Below are 18,662 nucleotides of genomic sequence, written 5' to 3' on the forward strand. Positions count from 1 at the left end.
TTTATATTAAGAGATTTATATAACTCAGCTATCGCATGCCAAGTACACATGCCTAATCTTCCCCTGCTCCCGTGTTCTTAAACTCTAGGCCTTCTCTTCCATTCCAAGCATTATAAACGTTGCTCTTTTCCAGTGTTGCCAAACCCTGTGTTTACCCCGCCAAGTTCTGAAACCCTTGCCCCTCCAACCCTATTTATTCCTCTAGCCAATGCTCCTGGATTCTCAGATCGCTCTCACTCATAAAACTGCCAATCAATGTGCCCCATCGCATTTTAAGGTATTACTACCTGCAATTCCTACGATTTACTTCTGACCTACTTGCAGCCTGTATCATCTCTCCTACTATCATCATCTAAATTCTAGCTTTAAAATTTAAGAAATAAAACTATCTAAACAGCTAAGATGATATTTAAGGCCACTTAGACAAAGTTTACATACAAAAAGACAGAATTTGAGTCTGAAAATATGAATGAGTCCTATGATGAGTTAAATTGCATTTTTATTGCATTGACCAATTATCAGTGGCCCATATAAATTGTACATTTACATTGCATAATTGTATCCTGCAACTTAACCATGAGCAACATGGTATGTGATTTGCTCATGTGCTTTTAAAAAAAAAAAAGTCCTTTTGAAAATGAAGGATAGACTGGAAGGTGACAGGAATATGGACCCAATTGCAATTGAGTAGCAGGAGTGGGGATGGAGTGAATAGTAGAAATTGGCAGCACAAGGTGATGTTGGGCATGAGAGCACTGAAAGTCTGCTGTAGGCTTGGTATATTTGGGGCAGAACTGGTGGAGCTTGAAGACAATACTGATATTCTTTAGAACTGGGAGAGTCATTGAATTTAGAAACAATTTGTGACCTTCAGTTTCACATTTCTAGAACAGAGATTACAGATTTGGTAGAACTTTTGCCAAAACATGATTGTGTGGTCTGGAAACATTGGAGGAGGGAAGGTTTTGGGTGAGGTGGTGTACTTTCGTAGTAGTGGGTGGGTCACTACAAGCATCGGAAGGGTTCTCAGGATGCGGGAGAATTGGAAAGAAATTCACAATGTCAGAATCTGAGGAGAGGCTTTGGAATTGGCAAATGTTGGGGCTGGCTGTATTGGGAAGACAGGTCTGCCAAATGTGAGAGCAGTGGAGGCTGTTTTTGGGTATGGGAGCATTTGGAGGATGGTAAGTGGGTTGTAGGGGAAGGAAAGCACTTCCTGGGATATCTGAGGATCTGAATGCGAGAGTAATATATGCAGTCTGGGAACAGTGGTGGAAGCTCATAGGAGCACTTAGGGTATTAAGGAGCTAAGTTGGTAGGTGATCAAGATGTGTGGAAGTAATGGGGAGCAGGAATCATGGAGCACTTGGGGGTGAGGTTTCCATTAAGGGGTCGGCATATCGCAGTTACAATTTGTCTGGGTTAAAAAAATTGACCTCTGACCTCTCCTGGGATCTTGATCGAATTCCAGCTATTTTTGGAGTACTGGCTTTATTCTCCACACATAGTTAGAGAAACAAGCCTCTGCTGAGTTCCTGACCATTAGTCAGGAAGCAGCTTTAAGAAGCAAAAGCATACTCTGTATTTTTAACTTAATTGATTTTCTCAATGGTGGGTAAATCCAAGTTTGCAATAAGACTTTTCAGTCACATAGTCAAGGAATTGGCATGGGCAAGGTTCTTTGGGAGTATTGGGATGGATTGGCAGCAGGCACCAGCACACAGACATGGGTAGCAGACCTGGAAAGAGATGGGAGTGATAGCGGGCAGAGGGGAGGGGAATGGCGCTAACAATCCGGTGGGGACAACAGGAAAAGAGCCCTGAATTTTATTGGACTTGGGTAGGAGGCACTGTGGAGAACAGTGAGGTATGTGCAATAGGCAGGTTTAAATATGCCAGACATGATCAGAAGATGTTGTAGAAACCTAGTATTATACTTGCAGGAAGTATGTGATATACATGCAGCATTTTTTTGTATATAAGGTATTTGCAGTTCTCCCCTGACGTCGCTCATGGTAAGTCGGAGATGAGTTGGCCATCCTGGATTTTGGAATAGCTACGGTGGGGCCATTGGAGTTTGGAAATAGTGGGTTGAGTGCACTGTTGTTGTCTGACATCACTGGAAAAAGAGAATGTGGAATTTTGAGAACTGTGGAGGGGGATTCTGAGGTTGGTCAGAACTGGGGGTGGAATTTGAGTTTTGACTTGCTGATATCTTTTTGGTGTCAAAGTGGAAGGGAATAGGTCTGTCAGCACTTTATTAAGTTGGAGGTTTTGATGAACTGGTGGGACATCTTTCTAACTTATTAAGATATCCCTGTAAATGTTAAAATTGGCAATCCCTTTGTGTATATCTCCAAATCTTGCTCTCTTCACCCGCTCCCCAACAAATACACATAAAGGTGGTAATTGGAAGCTTTCTGTCTGCTTATAAAATTCAACTTATTTGTGCTATTTATCATGTGTTACTTGTTTGAGAGTTCATAATAGAAAACAGCATTTGTGAATAAAAAGGAATGATAAATAGATACAGCTGATGGGCATGCTAACTGCCAGAATTTGTATTTATATTATAAACTTCAGAACTATCTGCAAAAGTCATTTATGGGAAAGTCAGTGCCTCTAACTCATTGTTTAAATTTAATTTTTCATTGTACCTCATCTCATTATTGACCTTTTTAATTCCAAGATTTGTCTAGTATTAAACATGTGCGCACACTATTGAATTGTGAAGCTAAAGATTGTTTCATGCTTTCCAGTGGTTCCATATGGGTAGAAGAATTTAATTTGAAAACTGCATAGTTGTAAAAAAAATATTCCTCTGCCCTTCTGTGGGTGTGGAAAGTAAGATTATACCATTCATTCCTCCCCATTGTGCATTTTCTACACTAAGTTGAAAAATCGCTATGAAAAAGAATGAATACGTCTAGTCCAATTCATTAAATTAAGCTGGTGTACTGTTGGTGAATGGCTCCTTGTTTGAAGTAAGCATTTGTGTAGTATTCAGTGAATTGGTTATTATGTCTACACTTTTTTTCTCTCAATTCCTATTTGTCAAGAATCATTTAAAAAATGAGGTGATTAACACTTAAATGCCTTTTTAAGAAAAGGTGTTTCATAAGTCTAAAACACTAAAAATGTATTTTCATTCTCTCCAAATCTTCTGTATATACCCTAGATAAGTTATTTATATAGGAACATTGGAACAGGAGTAGGCTATTTAGCCTCTCAAGCCTGTTCTGTCATTTAATGATATCATGGTTGATCTGCAACCTAACTCCATACACTTGTAATAAAAACAAGAAATGCTGGAATCACTCAGCAGGTCTGGCAGCATCTGTGGAAAGAGAAGCAGAGTTAACGTTTCAGGTCAGTGACCCTTCGGAACTGACAAATATAAGAAAAGTCACAGATTATAAGCAAGTGAGGTGGGGGTGGGGCAAGAGATAACAAAGGAGAAGGTGTAGATTGGACCAGGCCACATCGCTGACCAAAAGGTCACGGAGCAAAGGCAAACAATATGTTAATGGTGTGTTGAAAGACAGAGCATTAGTACAGATTAGGTGTAAATACACTGAATATTGAACAGCAGCAAGTGCAAAGCTGAAAAAAACAGTGGGTAAGCAAACTGAACAAACTAAGATGAAATGAAATAAATGCAAAAAAAGTTTGTAAAAAATGTAAAAAAGAATGTAGAAAAAAGGAAGAAAAAATAACTAAAAATGAAAGTAAAATGGGGGGCTGCCATGCTCTGAAATTATTGAACTCAATGTTCAGTCCGGCAGGCTGTAGTGTGCCTAATCGGTAGATGAGATGCTGTTCCTCGAGCTTGCGTTGATGTTCACAATATACTTGTGTTTGCCCTATATCCCTTTACTACCTTTGGTTAATAAAAATCTATCAATCTCAGATTTAAAATTAACAATTGATCTAGCCTTATTTGCTGTTGGCGGAATACAATTTCAGACTTCTGTCATCCTTTATATGTGGAAATGTTTCCTAATATCACTCCTTTAGGTCTGGTGCTAATGTTTAGATTATGTCCTCAGGTCCTAGGCCCCCCAACCAGCAGAAATAGTTTCTCTCCATATTTCTCATCAGTATCTTGAAGACTTCAATCTAATCAACCTTCTAAATTTCAGTCCTAGTTTGTGTTATTGCTCCTTGTAGTTTTACCCTTGGAGTCCAGGTATCATTCTGGTAAACCTACACTGTGCTCCCTCGAAGGCCAATTTATCCTTCCGAAGGTGTTGTACCCAGAATGGCTCTAAATACACCAGATGTATTCTAACCAGGGTTTTGTATCCTGAAGCATGATTTTAACCCCCTGTATTCTAGTTCTCTAGCTAAAACGACCAGCATGCCGTTAGTCTTTTTGATTATTTTCTTGCACCTGTTCATGACATTTTAATGATCTATGTACCTGGACCCCCAATTCTATTTGGACCTACACTCTCTCTACCTTTTCACCATTTAGAAAGGACCCTGTTCTATCCTATCCTTTTTAGTCCCAAGGTGGGTGACCTCACATATGCTTCCATTGAAAACCATTTGGCACAATTTTGCCTATTCACTAATCTATCAATATCTCTTTGTAATTTTATGCTTCCATCTACACAGCTCACAACCCCGCCTATCTTTTGGTATCATCGGCAAATTTGGATGTGTGGCTTTCTATCCCATCATCTAAGTCATTGATATTGATATGAATGGTGAATATTCAAGGCCCCAACATAGATCTCTCCAAATCTTCTGTATACCCCAGATTAATTATTGATGTGTTCTAGTTCATTTTGCATAAGATTTTGCATAACTCCTTTCTGTGTTTTTGTTAAAACAACGTTCCCACCCCATATGGTTAGCGTCAGTTTTTATCTCATCAAACATTAAAGCTAATTGGAATACTGCCCCATTAGAGTAGCCATTTGTAAAGCATAGAGAGCCACCCAACTTAGATAACTTGAAAGGGGCAATGTTTCAAGTGTTTTCTCTGTTTGACAATGAATTACAGTCAAACGGATATTCGAATCATCTTGTACAAATAATGAAGTTTATGTGTAATAGAGGTTATTCAGCTCTCAAACTTGTTGAGCAAGATGTTGGGTTTAAGTTTACTCAGACAGATATTTCATGCAGCCTGTGGACACACTTTAGGCAGTCCTGGCCTCGTGCCCACCAAGATCTGGTTTATGTCCATAATTTTGCAAGTAATTGGCAATTTTGCATGAGAGTTCAGAAGTATTGCACTGGTGCAGTATGGAAAGAGTATTCAAACTGTAGTGTTTGGAATCTGGCCCTGAAAGTACAGACAATTCCTATTTGAGCTTATTTCCAATTTGTCCTATTTGAATTTCATGGGACTGGAGGTTTGGAAATGACTATTTTTAGTGCAGTTGCCTTGTTGATGGTTAAATCCTAAATCAAAATACCAAGTTATCATGAATTTAAACTTAAGACCTGGCTGAGTCTCCATGGTATGCACCTATGCAACTCTTGAAGACAAAAAGCTTGCATGCCCCTGCAGAAAGTGAGGCAGCTTGATTGATGGGTAGAGGAGAGTTTTAATCTAGGAGTACACATTTTCAATACTGATTGCCTGAAGTCTTGCACCTTGAGCATAAAAACTCATCTTAAAAAAACAAATAAATTTTTTTTCCCAAAGAGGAAGCAGGTGACTTATTTGATCTAGAAAAGGAACTTGAGGGTGTTAGAGGTAAGTTGTGGCATGATTCATATTACTACCAGCATGGTTACTAAGCAGCTATGCAAATTTTGAGGTAAATGACCTTCAGGCTCGATAAGGTGCATTCGAGGATCCATAATGGTAAAAAGCAGAAGATTAGCTGCAACTCTGGTACCTTCTTCTAGAAATCACTAGGAACTGGAGAAAGGCAGGTGTTAGTTTTTTTTTAAAAGGTAGCAACAGTGACCAGGGGACTACAGACCAGTGAGTTTGTCATCCATCTTGGGTAAAGTTATAATACTCATATTCAAGATAAGATCACGGAGCATCTGGATTGAAACAAAATAAGAAAACATGGCCATTTTAGTTGGATAGTTTTATTTTTAGTGTGTGACAAAGGAGCTTGATGGGGTGAGACAGTGGGGGTGGTGTATTTGGATTTCAGGCCTTTCATTCAGTTCATCTGGAAAGGCTGGTACTGAAAATAGAAGTGGGAATCAGTGGGAATATTTTACAATGGATATTGTCATGGAACAATTTTTTTCTGCTCCTCTGATTAACAGTGTGCCTTTAAAAACTATAAGGCACAGTATGCCAGCTGCACCTGCTCCTAGGCCACAGCAGGAGAGAGAGGTCACTGTGCACTGTAACAATTAACTGTAAAAACTGGATGAAACCAGTTTTTGAGACACCAGCGAAGCGTGCTTACTGAAGAAAGGAGCAGTCTATTGCTCTCAGCAGAAATTGTACAATGAGCTACAGGCTGTGTTAATTGCTTAAGGAAGGAAAAACCCCTTTTAAGAGACCATTTGTATTGCTGGAAGTAGCAAAATTCCTTTTTTACTTCCATTCTAAGAGTCTTTGCTTCAAGATTGACTCTCTCTTGACTGACTGTGTTTGATGGAATTCGCATTGAAGTTTCGACTGGGAGACTGTCAGTTTTAAAATTCAAGTGGACCTTTTGCTGTGCTTTTCGTTGAAAGAACTGTTTCACGTCTGCTGCAGCCGAAGAATTTTGAATGCCTATCTACTAAGAGACTGTTTCATCAAATCTGTATAGTGACTTCGAGTGGCATTTGATTATTTTTTACACTAGGATACCTCACTCATCAGGAATGTAACCCACAAAGACTTAACACCCAGTTATTTATTTATTCTTAAACAGCTAATTTTTCAAACATCATTTGTCAAAAGAAACTGGTTAACTGTTAGTTTTTGAGTGTATGTGTGTGAATGGGGGAGTTAGGTTAAAATAAGAAGTTATAAGATCCTTAGAAATGGGGTTATCTTAATGGTGTTTAAAATTTAGTTTTTAATAGATTGTTGTCTAAAGATAGCTGGTTTGGTCTGTTTTATTCTGGGGGTTACTAGAGTGTTTAATTTGGCTGTTTTCCAGTTGGGTGGGAAAACCTTAATGTGATGGGACTGAATGGACAGTGCATTGTTTCTGCCTTGATCATAATGTATAAATTAGGCGTCTCGTCTGGGAGCAGATTAATTGGGGGCTCGCATTAGGAATCATATTAATTGCTCTCTCATCTGGGATCATATTAATTGGGGTGCTCGAGTGTTGGGATTCAGATTTACACCAATTAGGAAAAAATAAAAGGAACCAGGTTTCTTGTGTAATGAGGTACAATCTGTACCATCGGAATGGCATTAGCAGTTGCAGCAGAGTTTCCGGGAAAGGAGAATGTGTCCCTCAGTGACTTGACCACTTTAACTAAGAATAAACTAAATTGTCAGCAAAATTGGGGTTAGAATTGCAATCAGGTGCCAAAAAAGCAGTGATAATTGCCCAACATCTAAACTTTGAGGAAGAAGATGATACTAAGTCGGAGTGATGCAGTTGAATTGCTAAGATTCCGTTAGAAACAAAAGAAATTGAACAGGAAAAAGAAATAGAATTAAGAAGACTTGACAAGGAAAAAGAAAAAGAAACAGCAATAGCATTGGAAAGACTTAGGCTTGAATTTCAAAGAGAAAGCGAAAGAAGAAAGGAAATTTAAATTGAGATGGAACTAAGACAAAGAAGTAGTCTTGACTGCAGGGAAAATTTGGGTCAGGAAGAATCTGAATTCAGCCCAGGACCCAGCAAAAAGCTGTTTAAATTCGTACAAGCTCTTCCTAGGTTTGAGGAAAAGGACATAGAGGCATTTTTCATATCTTTTGGAAAAAATAGCCAAACAAATGAAATGGCCGAAGGAAAGCTGGACACTGTTTATGCAAAGCAGATTGATGGGCAGAGCTCATGAAGTTTATGCTATGCTTCCTGAAGTGGCTTTTGCAGATTGAGATGGCAAAAAAGGCTAATATTGCTGTGTATGCATTAGTCCCTGAAGCTTGCCGTCAGAAGTTTCGGAACTTATGTAGAATTTGAGAAGGGAAACCAATTAACTTTGACCATTGGATATGGCCATTAAAGATGGCAACCACATATGAGAACCTTCGAGAATTGATTCTCTTCGAGTTTAAAAACTCCATTCCTTCAGTAGTGATAACTCTGATAACCTGAAAGTTTTGAAAGCTAGGCAAGCAGCAGAGATTGCTGATGATTTTGAGCTCGTGAATAAGCCACCCTATTTTGTCCATCACCTCCATAACCCTGAGCAGGATAGAAAGTGGGAGAGTGAAAGTAAGGCAAGTAGCTGGGGGCAAGAAGGAATAACTGGCAATGTCCCAGGATCACCACCTCAGGCCAGAAAGAAAGGTGATGAGGATAGAAGTGAGGTTCGCAAGCCAAAGTGTTATCATTGCCACAAAAACAGATCATCTTCGTTCAGAATGACGGAAATTGTGAGATAAACTCATAGGACTTGTTGGGGTCCTCAAAGCTAATGCAGAGGAAAAGACTCTGACTGAGCATATAGCAGACCAGGATATAGTTTTAAAGGCAGATGTAAAACCAGATACAAAAACTAAAGTGAGTGTAGAGGTTAAGAATAAGATACCTGAAAGTTATAATGAATTTTTGTCAAAGGGGAAAGTAACTCCATATCCTTTAGGTTTTCCTGCTTCACTTAGTATACTCGGGGATACAGGAACAACCCAAACATACTTGCTGGGGAAAGATATAAATGTTTCCACAAGAAAGCGCCTTGACCGCTAAAGCTTTAGTTAATGGAATTGGTGGGGAGTAAATACCCATACCTTTATATAAAGTACGCCTAGAGAGTGACTTAATATCTGGGATGGTAATTGTAGGAGTTGTACACTGTTTGCCAGTAGAGAGAATTGATCTTCTCCTGGGAAATGATTTGGCCAGATCAAAAATATCAATTTCTCCTATAATTAGAGGAACCAAGTGAAGTTAGGGAAACGGAACAATTACAGGAACAAGTTCCAGCACCGTTTGCTGCATTTGTGGTCACCCGAGCAATGGCTAAATGGGATCCATTGTCGGAGATCAAAGTGGCACCACAAACAGATAGCCGAGTATCTGAAACCTTTTTTGGGGATTTAGATAATCCAAATGAGATGTTTAATGGATCTTCTAGAATTGCAGCACTGCAAGCTGATCCAGAGTTATACCTAATAGCACAGACGGCTCTGACAGAAGCTGAGACGAAAGGAGTTCTGGAGGCTATTGTATGGCAAACAGGGTTTTGAGGAGGAAATGGAGACTGCCTCATAGACCTACTGATGAAGACTGGACAGTTGTTGAATAGATAGTGGTACAACCTAAATATTGCCAGGGATTATTAAGATTAGCACATGACATTCCTTTTGCAGGACATAGGGGAATTTGGAAGACTAAATCACTTACAAGCCAACATTATTACTGGCCAGGCCTTACAAAGGATATAAAGCAGTTTTGTAGGGTTCAGGAACACCTTAAAGCATCCCAAGCAAATATTAAAAAAAATGGGCAGACAAGGATGCAAAGACCCATAATTTTCAACCAGGGGATGAAGTATTGGTGGTGGTACCGTTACAGGGGAACCATTAAAAGCACGGTTCAATGGCCCATATAGAGTGATCAAAAAAGTGGGTAAACTGACGTGTGCTGCAGCCGAAGAGTTTTGAATGTCCATGTACTAAGAGACTGTTTCATCAAATCTGTATGGAGACTTCGACTAGCATATGATTTTTTTACACTAGGATACCTCACCCATCAGGAACATACCCACAAAGACTTCCCACCAGTTATTTATTTTTAAGAAACAGCTAATTTTTAAAACATAATTTTTTAAAAAAAGAAACTGGCTGACCGTTTCTGAGTGTATGTATGTGAATGGGGGAGTTGGGTTAAAATAAGAAGTTATAAGATCTTTAGACATATCTTGATCGTTTTTAAGATTTAGTTTGTATTAAATTGTTAATTTGTTGTTGTCTAAAGACACCTGGTTTGGTCTGTTTGTTTTATTCTGGGGGTTACTAGAGTGTTTAATTTGGCTGTTTTCCAGTTGGGTGGGAAAACGTTGTTGATATGCTGCGACCTGTGGAGTGCTGGGATTGAACTGAGTGCGTTGCTGCCGCCTCGGTCGTAACAGTATGTAATTGATTGAACAATAGAATGCAAGAGTTGTAATTTAGGGATTGTAATCGGCCTGGAATAATGTTACCAGTGGGGTCTGTCTTGTGACCTTTTATTTAACATCTTCATAAGTGATGCGAAGCAAGGGGTCATAAGCAAAATGGTTAAATTTGCAGATGATGCAAAGCTAATGAAGATGGTCGACATCAATCCTGAATAGAATAAGCCACACAAGCATTTGAATATACTTCAGAATTGAACAAACAGTGGCAGATGAAATTCAAATTAGAGAAATACAAAGCACTTCACTTGAACAACAGTATTTAGGAAGGGTCTATTACTTAAATGGCAAGCAAATGTGCATGATAAATGAGAGATCTGGGAATCCCGGTTGACAAATTGAAACTAATACAGCACTTGGAAGTGAGTGAAGCAAATCAGATGTTCGTGCATTTTAAAAGGTCAATATTGAGCCGAAGTAGTGAAGTAATCCCGCCACTTCCAGAACTATTGGTGTGACCGCACTTAGAAAACCGTGTGCAGTTCTGGTTACCGCAGTACAAAAAGGATATTGCAGCTATTGAAAGGATACAGGAGAGAACAACTAGAATGTTGAGGGATTGGAATATGAGGAGTGATTACGTAAATTGAACATATTTTCACCGGAAAAGTCAAGGTTGAAAGGTAATATTGCTGTTTTTAGGATTCTAAAGGGACTAGATAATGTAGACCAAGACACATTTTCTCACCTTGTTTAGAACTATAGAACCAGAGGACATGGCCTGCACTTGAAAGGGGGTAAATTAAAACTGATGTTCCGAAACATTGCATTGAGCTAGCGGTCAATCTATGGAACACACTTCGTAGGGGGATAGTGGAAGCGAATAGTGTTTCTTTCAAATGTAAATTAGATTGTAATATTTTTCGTTGCAGCATGTGAGTAATTTCTAAGTATAGCATGCTTGGGAGGAACAGATGTCTTTGGACCTTTGGTTCCTATGGGCATTTTCCTCAGCTCATGTCTTGTTCTGTTGTAGACAAATTGATTGCTATTATTAGTCAACAACTGCGTTATCATTTTATCATGCGACTACCAAAATGGTAGCTGATGAACCTTGGTCTTGTTCCAGTGTCTACCCAATTCAAAGATTGATGCTTGACTGGCTAGGATTTAATGCTCTTATTAGTGAAAGTTCTATGTTTTTAATAGCTAATTCCATATCCACATCAACATTCTGAGCAATGTGAGGAATTTTCCAGGAATGTTTGACTGCTAAACTTGAGTTTATTTTTACTGAAAGCCAGACAAGACACAATTGCAGTGGTTAAAGAAAGGTTCACATGTATTGCCAAACATCCTGGGTCATCTTTCATTGTTAATCTTTGGCCCATGCCAATGCTATTTAAACACAGCGTTCCTAATGGCGCACGTAGGAAATATTCACTTTTTGACAATCTAAATTGTTACACCATAATTTGTGTTTTATAAATACTGGGAATCTCTGAAAAAGTTTCAAATTGATGTAAAAATGGAACTGAAGCGTCAGAGCTAACTAATAGTATATGGAAAACTGTGATCTTTCACCCCTCACTATTAATGCATTTCTACCTGTGTTCTCTAATGTAGGTGCAAGTACGGAGAACTGCAAGATGGTGGCAAGTCAGAGTGGGATGCTTATGCGAGTCAGACTGGAAAGTCGATTTGTGGAGCAAGTGGAAGAAGCTGGTTCCGTTCGGTCTTGTAGAGATGCCTGCTGTCAGAAATGTCACTGTCATGTTGCATGGCTACTGGAGGGGAAGTGTTATCTTTTGGACTGCAGACTACAGAGAAACTGTCAGCTAAATCAAACGGGCAGATCAGACTCTATCCTAATATTTGTTCGTAAATCTCCTCCTTGTGGGGATTCAGAGAGTCCTGTGCACAGAATTTTAAAAAAAATTCATTACCAAGCTGAGCCGAGGACTTCTGATCTGATCAGAATTGAGAGAACTCTGGTTACAGGCCAATTATCTGGAAATTCATTGGTAGCAAAGCAAAATAAAATACTTTCCAGGACAAGACGTGAGGCGCCTGTACCATCTGGTGTTCCTGTGAAGTTGCAACAAGGTAAAGAATCTACTTCTAAACAGACACAAACTGCACAGCCTATCAGTGGCAACAAGGAGTTAAGTTCATCTGGAACTCCAGAACAGAAAAGCACTGAGTATTTCACACTACAGCAGCATGCTAATGAAGACCGACAGACCTCTCGGGAAAGCCTTAAGGAAAATAATGACACTGTGAATGACCCAGTTCCTAAACGCTCTGCACCCATTTCAGATGGGAGAAACTTAGAGGAGGCGCAGACTCTACCTCCAGAGGTAAATCTTGAATTTTTTAAACAAATCTTTCCATCTGAACTAATGCTTAACTGGAAATGATAGGTGCAGAAATATTTTTCTTCAGAATTTGGTGTGTGATTATATTCATTTGAATGTGTAGTTTACATTAGGAAGCAATTGATGGCATTCCATGTTCGTGCATCAATGAATGTGTCATAGACTGCCATTGATTTTTCACGTGGTGATTTCCCCGTGACGCCTTTGGAATTAGTGCAGGTTGGGTGAGTTATCAGAATGGAATATCACTATAAGTCACCTTGGACCATTCTGTTTACATACAACCAGTGCAGTGTTGGAAATGGCCTAGAGGAAGGTTACCGTCCTGAAGATGAGGAATAATATTTTGGTATAATTCTTATCAAAGTATAGAATTCTATTTCCCATTCACCTTTTGACGAAGAAAGATTTGTGACAAAATTTTGGTGTGTGTTCCTTACATTTTGGAGAAATGAAAAGTTAAATTTTAGCTCAAAAGAGCAGTATATCTTAAATTTATAACTGTATTAATCTAAAGCAAATGTAGAATTGTGTTGTACCTGCCATATTGAAGTTGCCATTTCCAATGTTAGACTGAGGTAAACAGTTATAATGTGGTCTTAAAATTGGGTTACAAACTCTGGACATAGTCCATTACATGACTACCAAATCTCTCGCCCAGTCAAACATTTTTTTTCCCCATTTCTAATATATTTGTAACAAACTAAAGTGTTCAAAGAAAATGTAAAAAAACAAGTCCCTATAATTTTTCTCCTTGGTTGCTTGCAACTATGTCCAGGTTAATCTTTTATTTCCCAGAAACTCCAAGGTAATCCTGGAGGGTTGACTATCCATCTGACCATATGGTACATACATGCTAGCCTCAATGTTGCATCTGCCACTTAACCTTCCCTGGGTATAGAATGGAGAGAGTAGGGTGAGTTGGAATTGGACTCTTCTGCTTTATCACTTTATATATCCAATTTTCTTTCATGTCTTTGGCCTCCTTATCTCAAGAGACAATGGGTAAGGGCCTGGAGGTGGTCAGTGGTTTGTGAAGCAGCGCCTGGAGTGGCTATAAAGGCCAATTCTAGAGTGACAGGCTCTTCCACAGGTGCTGCAAATAAAATTGGTTGTCGGGGCTGTTACACAGTTGGCTTATATATAGTATGTAAAATGATGCAGATTAAAATAAAGCAGAATCTTCTCAGCACATTCTCTAAAGTACAATTATCCTTTAAACTTAATGATCAGCTATGCTATATACTGAAAGATTTAAAATTTTCTTTTTTTAGTGTGCTGAGCATATTTAAGTGTTAAAGTTTTTCCAAAAGATATTAAGCCTTATAGTAAAAAGCTACTAAAGTTCCATTGATCTGATATTCTGATATATTTGGTTACTTAATGCTCAATGGTTGGGATTTTGCTTATTAAAAGCTAAGTTTTTCACGACTTGCTAAATGAAGGTTTCTCCAGTTGTAAAATTTATTGCTGATTTGTTTCTACAGCTGTGCTTCACATGAATTTTATATCATTTCAAATTCATGAAGAAATTGTTTGAAGTAACTATGTTGTGGTACTTATGGGGTGTGGAAAGCGATGTTCTGCGAGATAGATAATAGTATCCGGCAATGGGTTATGAGGCTGTAATTCAATTGATTGTTTCAGTGATCTGAAAACAGGACCAGAATGCTTTATGCATATCAACAAAGCACCAAGATTGAATTATAGTCTTAGAGGAGAATAGTAATGTAGCCCCACTTCTCAAATGGATTAGCAATCACCAAGCCCCCACATCCAAATTCAAGTACTATATAACATTCATAATATAAAAATGCTGCATGTAAGGAGTGTTTCAATAATTTTAAGAAAAAATATTTACTTGCAGCTCAGTGAGATGGGCTTGTCGCTGCAGAGTCTATCATTTGGTGTGATGTTTGACAGTAAAACTCGCAAATCGTTCTCCTTTTTCACACGGGACCTGCATTTCATCTTCATTGCTGCCATAACAGAAAATGATGTTTCACAAATGTATGTTGCGAAAGGTAGCAAGACTTTCATTATTACTTTTACAAATTCTGGTACTCCACAGCAACAGATGGCCAAAACTGGGAAGTTAATTTTCTGCAAGCAGAACAGGACAGTTCCACCAGCTCATTTAGGCAACAAGATGATGTAGTAAAATTTTAAAATCAATCCCAAACCCAATCATACTTGGGTGTTTATATTTTGAAAATAAACATTGCTCATCTTGCAATGTTGGAAGAGTACTTCAGTGATTCATTCTTTCACACGCTCTGCTGTCATTGTGTTGCATCCAGAAACTGTCAGTAGCAGGAACATATTTGAAACTCCATTGTTCACTTACTCTTGACCACGGTGCCCCCCTGATCACAGCGCTCTGGGTGGTTGGCCACCTGTAAGTCCGGTCCTGCTCAGTAAGTACTTTCACATTATTTTGCCGACCCCTGAAAAGTTTCTGCAGACCCTGGATCGAGAACCACTGGTATAGTACTCAAAAGTGCTTCCTTCTATTGACCAAACCTAAATGATATTAAACAAATATCCTACCTATTTGGAGAAATCTTAGTTGATGTTTGGTTGAAAATCCCCGAGGAGGACTGACATCTTGAATATGATGAGCCATTCATTTTCACTTGGCTAAACACAGCAATGAATTGAATAGCTAAGCACGTGAATCAGTTCAGACAAACAATCTCTGCTCTTAATCATCCAATAAAGGGCAAATACACTGATCTCTCTCCTTTGAATTCCACCACTCTGCATTTTTTCATTGTCAACTAAATGTGAATCTTAGCACATTAGCCTCAATGTAGTTATCCTTTAAACTTAATGACATGCAATGCTATATTCCAAATTGTTGAATTAAAATGTTATTTTCTATTTAGTGTTAAGTGGTCGATGCACTAAGCATTGTTGAGTGTTGGAGGGAGAGTTTGTCAAAAGACATGAAACCTCATTGTAAAAAAAAAACGCCTGGCTGCATGTAGACTTAGGGTATTGGGTAATTAGAGTTGTAGCTGTGGATTAACTCAACTGATTGCATGTCTTCACAATTTTTCCAACAAAATCAATATAGTGTCATTTACATTAGTTAATGCTGCCCTCTAATTTGCCTCCACAGATTTTACATAAGTTATTCAACATTTGCTCTTTCAAACTGTTTCTGGCCCATATCAAAATATGAAGTAAAGAGTGGATTTTTTAATCTTTGGATTTTAAATGATAAAACTTGACTCTGCTACAGATAAACATAATATCTTAATATCTCTTTAGAGTGAAAAGGCATCAAAATGAATTGAGGTTGTGGAATTCATTTCCAGGATTTGTGGTCGAGACAGAAACTGTCAACATTCATGACTAGATTGGAAAGTTTGATGAAGGGCTGTGGGAAGAATGATGACTGGCTGGGCTGAATGGCCTGAAGATGAATGTGATACTTTGAGGGATACAGTAGGGCTCTTTTCTACAAGATTGACAGCAAAAGTGGAATGCACATGTGAAAGGCAAAGTCGAAGGCTGAACTGCATATAACGAGTTAACTATTGTGCGGGATAAACCTATTTTATAATTTAAAAATACTGCCTTCTTCCTTACAGTGGTAGAATTGGCAGTGTTTGGGGAGTTCATATTTGCTGGTGTGCTGTAGGAGAGGAGGAATCTGGTAACACAGGGGAAACTTAGAAGTAAGCGCAACAAGTTTTTTTTTTAGATTAGAGATACAGCACTGAAACAGGCCCTTCGGCCCACCGAGTCTGTGCCGAACATCAACCACCCATTTATACTAATCCTACACTAATCCCATATTCCTACCAAACATCCCCACCTGTCCCTATATTTCCCTACCACCTACCTATACTAGTGACAATTTATAATGGCCAATTTACCTATCAACCTGCAAGTCTTTTGGCTTGTGGGAGGAAACCGGAGCACCCGGAGAAAACCCACGCAGACACAGGGAGAACTTGCAAACTCCACACAGGCAGTACCCGGAATCGAACTCAGGTCCCTGGAGCTGTGAGGCTGCGGTGCTAACCAGTGCACCACTGTGGCTTTTTAATCCAGCTGCTGCATTTACATCTGACTTCCAGGTTTCATGTCTAATGATGTTAAGCAGGTGTGATGACATCCTGCATGAGTTGATTTCAACTGCAGTGTTTGAAGGGATTCTGTCTTCCATCTTCAGCAGCTTCATCGATGACCTTCCCTCCATCAAAAGGTCAGAAGAGGAGATGTTGGCTGATTGCACAATGTTCACTATTCATGACTCCTCAGATCATGAAGCTGCCCGTGTCCACATGCAGCAAGACCTGGACAACATCCAGACTTGGGCTGATAAGTGGCAAGTAACATTCATGTCATACAAGTGGCAGGCAATGACCATCTCAAACAAGAGAGAATCTAACCATCTCCCCTTAATGTTCAATGGCGTTGCCATCACTGAATCCCCTACTATCAATATCCTGGGGGATACCATTGACCAGAAACTGAACTGGACCAGCCACAAATACTGTGGCTGCAAGAGCAGGTCAGAGGCTGGGAATTCTGCGGCAAGTAACTCACTTCCTGTCTCTTCAAAGCCTGTCCACAAGGCACAATTCAGGAGTGTGATGGAATACTCTCCACTTGCCTGGTTGGGTGCAGCTCCAACAACACGCAAGAAGCTCGACACCATCCAGTACAAAGCAGCCCGCTTGATTGGCACCCCATCCACCACCTTCAACATTCACTCCCTCCACCACCAATGCACAGTGGCAGCAGTGTATGCCATTTACAAAATGCACTGCAGCAACTCACCAAGGCTTCTTTGACAGCACTTTGCAAACCTGTGACCTCTACTGTCGAGAAGGACAAGGCAGCAGATGCATGGGAACGCCACCACCTGTAAGTTTCCCCCCCCCCCCCCCCCCCCCCCCCCAAGCAGTACAACATCCTGACTTGAAACTATATCGCCGTTCCTTCATTGTCACTGGGTCAAAATCCTGGAACTCCCTAATAGCACTGTGGGTGTACTTAAATTCCAAGGACTGCAGCAGTTCAAGAAGGCAGCTCGCTACCACCTTATCGAGGGCAAGTAGGGAAGGGCAATAAAATGCTGGCCCAGCCAGCGATGCCCACATCCCACAAATGAATAATATTAAAAAAATGCAAAATTACTTTTGATGGATTCTGGAGTTGGGAGAACAACACAAGGAATTGTCTGAAGCACATATTCAGTATGTCATTTGCTTGCTTAGTGATACAACTGGTTGTCATATGACTTTAATTGAATTTCACCTGCACCTCATTGTTGGGATCCTTCAAGGTGTCATCAGCCATGTTTTAAGTGGGTATCTCTAATCTCCAAGCAGACAGCTGGTAAGTTTGCTTCACGGTGTGAAGAGATCAAGGAGGGTGGGCTTGGCACAGGACGAATGCAACATGGCAGCTGCCTGGGACTCTTGAGTACACTTGCATAAACATCTTTGTGTGTTTGCATATCATTTGCACATTAATGGAGTGGAAGTCCTTGTGTTTGAATACTCCAGGGTGATCTGGGTGTGCCTCTATTGCCACATGCATGCAATCGATGATGCCCTGCATCTGTGGAAAGCCAACCAGAGCCGTAAACCTGAGCACCCGCTCATTCAGAGTGGCTGCCCCCGATTGACTGGTAGGATCGGCCTCCACGTCCCTGGCAACGGTGTCTGGCACCATCGCGCAGGTGCTGGCGCAATTTTTAAAGGGCTTTAAGCCCTTAGAATTACTTTTAATTTTTAAAAGTGCAGAAGTCTTACTTTTTTTCATAAAAATTTAAGAAAGATGTGTATGACCCTTCCCCAATTTCCCCCCCACATTGATCATTTCAATGCCCGAAATGAACAACATTTGCCTTTTTTTCCAACCTGGGCTTCACCCTCTAAACTTGTAACATTTGGTCTATAACCCCTTCCCACCAGCCCACATCCAATCAAAATTGATCTCTCCACTCCTCCACCCCTCCCGCCCTGAAATTTTTATTACTCCCCCCTCCCCACCAGGTTCTCGCCTCGGAACTCAGTGCGGAGTTTCAAAGGCGTGCGAAGCACGGATTGCGGCCGTAACATCGGCGTGGGACAGCCGTTGCCTGCAAGTAAGTACATT

At 39.9% G+C, this 18,662-nt stretch overlaps 1 protein-coding gene across 3 annotated transcripts in view; it reads left to right on the forward strand.

Moving 5' to 3' along the window:
- The window catches only part of LOC137347154 (dyslexia-associated protein KIAA0319-like protein), a 117,666-nt gene that overhangs the window by 30,880 nt on the left and 68,124 nt on the right, over positions 1-18,662 (forward strand). For all 3 annotated transcript variants that reach the window (XM_068011311.1, XM_068011309.1, XM_068011310.1), the window contains exon 3: positions 11,788-12,521. In XM_068011311.1, the coding sequence (XP_067867412.1) occupies positions 11,788-12,521 (734 nt within the window). The remainder of the gene's footprint in view (positions 1-11,787; positions 12,522-18,662) is intronic.

This window comes from Heterodontus francisci, chromosome 31 (assembly GCF_036365525.1).
Source record: "Heterodontus francisci isolate sHetFra1 chromosome 31, sHetFra1.hap1, whole genome shotgun sequence".
NCBI lineage: Eukaryota > Metazoa > Chordata > Chondrichthyes > Heterodontiformes > Heterodontidae > Heterodontus > Heterodontus francisci.